General features: G+C 59.5%; 1 protein-coding gene across 1 annotated transcript in view; it reads right to left on the bottom strand.

Moving 5' to 3' along the window:
- BAIAP3 (BAI1 associated protein 3) overlaps positions 1-2036 on the bottom strand; it is an 8719-nt gene extending 6683 nt beyond the window's left edge. Inside the window, exons 1-6 of the mRNA XM_008070325.2 lie at positions 1901-2036; positions 1552-1639; positions 1268-1348; positions 902-1009; positions 143-202; positions 1-17 (exon numbers count right to left, since the gene is read on the bottom strand). The exon at positions 1-17 is cut by the window's left edge and continues 252 nt beyond it. Coding sequence (XP_008068516.1) covers positions 1-17; positions 143-202; positions 902-1009; positions 1268-1348; positions 1552-1639; positions 1901-2031 — 485 coding nt within the window. The 5' untranslated portion in view covers positions 2032-2036. The remainder of the gene's footprint in view (positions 18-142; positions 203-901; positions 1010-1267; positions 1349-1551; positions 1640-1900) is intronic.
- Positions 2037-5600: the final 3564 nt, after the last annotated feature.

Raw genomic sequence — 5600 nt, 5'->3', positions numbered from 1 at the left:
CTGGGGGAATGGGGGCTCTGGGGGCCTGGTGGGCTGAGCTGCCCGTCTGGACAGCCCGGGTCCCGCCCCATGGCCTGCCACCTCAGTTCTGGCACGCGTGCCTTAGCCCCGTCGGCACCTGCCCAGTGGCCATGGCCTTTACCTTGGCCTTCCTCATGCGCTCCACAGCTGCAGCGTGCTCCTTGGGGCTGCTGTCAAACACCTGCAGGACAGGCAGGTGAGCGGGGCCCAAGCAGCCCCCGACGCAGGGCTGGGCATTGTCCTGGGGCCCTCGGGCCCAGCCACGGTCCGAAGTGCCTGAACTCAAACCTCACAGGGGCGCAGGAGGGGAGCAATCCCTTCACTGTCATATAGCCTGGGAAGGGCGGCGGGTGGGCTCACGCCAGCAGTGTTAATGCGTGTCCAGGGATGGTGGTGTAGAAAAGCACATGAGTGCAGGCAAAGAAATGGGGGCCTTGGCGTGCTGGCTGGGGCAGGGAGCCAGAGGACGCACAGGTAGGGGAAGGTGTGTGTCTATCCTGGGAGAGTCAATCAATCTGTCTTTTCTTTCTTTTTTGTTTTTTGTAAAGACAGTGTCTCACTATGTGGCCCAGACTGGTCTCGAACTCCTAGGCTCAAGTGACCCTCCAGCCTCGGCCTCCCAAAGTACTGGGATTATAAAGACAGCCACTGTGCCTGGCTCTGTCTCTGCTAATCTGTGTCTGGTTGTGTCTCCCTTCATCTGTCCAGCCATACTCCTGGTGTATCTGCTGGCCTGTCTGTGTGAGCCTCTGCACATACGTGTCTGTGTACAGCTGCCTGTTATGTGCACGGACCAGGACACGCCTGCAGCTTGTCTGGGTGATGATGACGTCAGCATGGGGCGGTTTGGGTGCGCATCAGGTGGGTCCCACGGGCTCACCTGCTGCAGGTAGCTCAGCAGGGCCTCCTCGGAGTCCACCTGGTCAGGGCCCATGGTCCCCGCGCGGTGGATCACTGTGTACAAGGCCTCCTCATGCAGCATCTCCACCTGGGGTGGGTGGGATGGCCCTGAGTCCCGCCACAACACCCAGGCCCCTGTCCACGCCCCAGGGCCAGCCCCCAGATCTCGGGACTCCTCCCACCGGCCACGCCTAGGCCCAGCCTCAGCCCCTCAGCCACCACCGCCCGGTCCCACCCACCTTGCTGTCCACCTGTCCCCAGGCCCTAGGCACACGGTAGGCATTCATAAATGGCTGAGGGAGACACTGCTGCAGCCCCTCCCTGGAGCCAGACTGCTACCCATTACCTCCTCCTGGGACAGGGCTTTCAGGCCACGGCTGGGGTCCACAGGCTCCGGGGGTGCTGGTGAGCCGCTGCGCAGAAGCACCTGTGGGGCCGCTGGGTGATGGTCTCCAGGGGAAACGGTGCCCCAAGCCTGCAGCCGCTCCCCCACCCATCCCAGGATCCCACAACTGGCTGGAGGGGGCACTCCGGGGAGGAAGGAGAGAGGAGGGTGGAGGTTGGACGTGGACAGGGTGAAGCTGGCTCAGTGCCCCCACTGGGCTGCAGCACTGGGAGTGGCGTCCTCACCTCAGGGCACGGCAGGCCCTGTCTGGCCTCCCCCTTCTTCAGGATAAGACGCATCCGGGCGAAGAACTCCACGCCGTCCCCAGGTTTCCTGGGGAAAAGGCCAGGCAGCACTTGCTCACAGCCCCTGCTGGCTCCCTCACGGGACCCGCCCCGCCAGCAACTCGAGGGGCGTCTGTGTCTGCCCAGGTCTCCACGTGTCTGGAGGGCAGGGCTGCATGACGTCCACGGCGCACCATGGCTGTGAGCTCAGACCCTCCCCATCCGGTGGGTCCATGCAGGGGCAGCGGGGGCTTGAAGTCCCTTGAGAAAGGACTGTGTGACCCTGCAAGGCCAGCCCCCGGGCACCCACCAGGCCCCTGTAGTGGGCTCCTGCGGGTCAGCACTGGCAGATCCTGGCTCCTGCTCGGTCCTGCGGCGGAAGGACGGGCACACCTGCACTTGCCTGAGCACGCTACTCTTGATCTCCAGCAAGGTTGACATGGCGGCGACCTATGGCAGAGAGCACGGCCCGCAGCCTGGGTCATCCACAATCATTCCTGCACCACAGAGGCCACTGGAAGTGAGGACGGGGGCAGAGGATGGGCAGAGGCTCAGGGCCACCATGGCCCTGGACTAGGGAGGCCATGAAGGCTCCTGCTACCACACCTGCTGGATGACCTGCTAAGCTTGTATTCCCTGCAGGGTGACTTTGGGGACGTGGTGGCAGATGCCATCAGGCGGTGGGGGTACCCGCTCAGAGCACAGGAAGCCTCTGTGCCTGCTGGGGCTTTGCTGAGAGGACCAGAATTTTCCAAGCAGTGCTTGACTTCTCGATCCCCATGCCCAATCTGGGGCCAGGACAGAGGTCCTCTGTCCAGGAGGTAAAAAGGAAAAAAATCACCAGAACTCCAGATGCCCTGGTACCACAGAGCAGTACAGGTGCACAGGGGCCCTGCAGGACCCAGTCAGCTTGGTGAAGGAGCTTGTGTCTGGGCTTCAGTCCACCTGCCAGGGCAGGGGTGGGCAGGGCTCACATAGCCAGGATGCACCAGAGGGTGCCGCACAAGGTCCTCATCCACCAGGCACAGCAGAGGTCAATGCCCCATCCTCACCCCAGCGGCCAGTCAGCAAACCAGGGAGGGGTGGTGGAAGGTTGGGACAGTGCCCCCATAAAGCCTCCTCCCCACATCAGAACATACAAGGGGAACCCAAAAAGCCAGAATGGTCTTGTAGTCCAGGCTTTCCCCACTGGGTAAGTGTTCTAGGAACCCACCGGCATCAGTGGACTGACCAGTGTTGTCTAGAAAGGCTGCATTTGGCACAGTGAACTTTCTTTCTGAGATTCTTTCAATGCGTTTGCCCAGATTATGGGTGATTTGCGAGCCACCTGTTTATGCTGCACTAAATGTTCAACAGTTTGTTGTTGTTGGGTTTTTTTTATTTTTTTTGAGTTGGAGTCTTACTCTGTCGCCCATGCTGGAGTGCAGTGGCATGCTCACGGCCACCCCAGCATTGACCTGCGGGGCTCCAGTGATCTTTCTGCCTCAGCCTTCCAAGTAGCCAGAACCATGTGGGCTTTTTTGTTTTGTTTTGTTTTGTTTTTGAGTTGGGGTCTCACTCCCTTGCCCAGGCTGGTGTGCAGTGGCATGCTCTCAGCCACTGTAACCTCTACCTGCTGGGCTCCTGCCATCCTTCTGCCTCAGCCTTCCAAGTAGCCAGAACTACAGGTGTGTGCTACCACACACACCCAGCTAATTATTTATTGCAGAGATGAGGTCTCGCCAAGTTGCCCAGGCTGGTCTCAAACCCGTGGGCTCAGGCAATCCATGTGCCTCGGCCTCCCAAGGTGCTGGGATTACAAGCTGAGCCACTAAGCCTGGCTGTTCAACAGTTTTTTATCAAAAACAGCATGACCCCTGTGCCCCACCCTCCCTGTTCACCTGATCTTACCCCACTACCCCAAGCGACTTTTTGTTTGTTTGTTTCCCTGGATGTAAAAAGTTCTCAAAGGGAAACGTGTTGCTGATGTGGAAGAGGTGAAACAGAAAACGGCATGAGCATTAAAAGGCATCAAAATTGACAAGTTCAAAAATTGTTTTCTTTTTTATTATTATTTTTTTAGTCGGAATCTCACTCTGTCACCCAGGCTGGAGTGCAGTGGCACGCTCAAGTCTACTGCAGCCTTGACCTGCTGGGCTCAGGCAATCTTTCCACTTCAGCCTTCCAAGTAGCTGGAACCACAGGCATGCACCACCACGCCTGGTGATTTTTTTTTCTTTTTTGAGTTGGAGTCTCACTCTGTCACCCAGGTTGGAGTGCAGTGGCACACTCGGCCACCCCAGTGTTAACCCGCTGGGCTCCAGTGATCCTTCTGCCTCAGCCTTCTAAGTAGCTGGAGCTACAGGTACACGCTACCACGCCTGGCTAATTTTTGATTTATTTTAGAGACAAGGTCTCGCCAAGTTGCCCAGGCTGACCTCGAACCCGTGGGCTCAGGCAATCCTCTCACCTCGGCCTCACAAAGTGCTGGGATTGCGGGCATGAGCCACCACACCTGGCCCAAAACCTGTTTTGAGCAGTGAAAAAAAAGCATCTTGATAGGTGCACTGCATTAAATGGACAGGACTTTGAAGATGACTGAAGTTTAAACATGTAAGAATCAATACACAGTTTTAAATGAATAAACACTGTTTTGGGGCCCCTGTGCGAGAACACGAATCCAGCCCCAGCTGGAAAATGCTGGGTGTGGGGGCCACAGTTCTCTCTCCCTCCCTCCCCAGTCTATCCCGACTCCAGGACCCACGTTGCCCAGCTAAGCCACCCTGCTGCACCCTGCTTGGGGCAGTCCAGATGTCACGGCTGAGACAGGGAGCGGCCCTCTGCCAAAGAATGGGGCCCCAAGCCCACCCAGGCAGACACCTGCCCAGGAGTGCCTGGAAAGTCCAGCCCGGTTCCAGTGTCTACTCAGAACCCATGGGGGCAAGGCTTGCTTTGGGTAAGCCTATGGCCCTGGGAGGGGCTGGCACTAGTGACTATGACAGGGGGCATCGCTGAACACCAGGGAGGACACGCTTCCTTCTCCTTCCCAGGCGGCAGCCAGTCGCTCCTTGGGGGACCCCGCTGCCCTCCCTTATGGCTTTTCTCTGTCAGGCCGGAAGAAAGGTGTGCTGTGCACACCTACATGTCCCTGCAGCAAGGGTCCCTTCCTTCTCCATGAAAACCGTCTCCCCCTCTGCCCCACGCCATCCAGCCAGGGCTCCCAGGCAGGATGCGGTGGCCTGCCCACCACAGGCCCAAGAGCTGAGGGGAGGAGGATGGGCATCGCTCTCACCATGAGGGGCAGTGCTGGGGCCACCCCTCCTTCAGCCTTCAGTGCCTCCCCTTGGTAGCTCCCCCCAGTGGGAGGCTCAGTGGGCTGGCTCTGGTGCTTCCGGAAGGCTGTCACCCCCACAGCCAGTCTTGAAGCTCCCAGGGTGCTGGGAGTCACAGCCCCCCCCACCTATCTCAAGTGGCACCAAAGCCAGTGGAGCGCCACTGCTTGAGCTGTTGCCAGGGCAACCGCCAGCCGCATCTGCGTGTGACGGGGGCTTATGGGGGCTTGCAGCCTCAGAGACAAACATGACGCAGGAGCCAAGTAGCCTGAGCTGCAGGGTTGGGCCAGGGGTGTTTCTCCATGAGAACAAAACGCTCTGGGCAGAGAGGGGGGCCAACACCCACCCTGCATCCTCTGGAGACTCAGCTGGTCACCCTCAGGCCCACCAGGAGGGGTGCCACTCTGCCCATCTCAGACGAGTGCACAGAGGCACAGGGTATAGGGACCTGTCCCAGGATCCAGAGCAGCGAGTGGGCCTGGGGTCCAAGTCCAGGTCTCTCTGGGGCCCCTTGTCGAGCTCCTGGATGCCCAGCAGGGCAGGCCACCCTGACGCGGACTTGGATTCCGCTCCTCTCCCAGCCCGTTGCCAGGACGGGGTCAGCAGCGTAGTCTCCGCGCAGGTGTCAGGAGGAGGTGGCTCATGGCAGGTGCCCAGAAACCCTGGGAGGCGGGGCAGCTGATAACCTTGCTGCACCCA

The sequence above is a fragment of the Carlito syrichta genome, unplaced genomic scaffold (assembly GCF_000164805.1).
Source record: "Carlito syrichta isolate Samal-C Ts95f unplaced genomic scaffold, Tarsius_syrichta-2.0.1 Scaffold313344, whole genome shotgun sequence".
NCBI classification, from domain to species: domain Eukaryota; kingdom Metazoa; phylum Chordata; class Mammalia; order Primates; family Tarsiidae; genus Carlito; species Carlito syrichta.
Note: the sequence above shows the minus strand (reverse complement) of the source record. Positions and strands in the feature narration are given on the sequence as shown.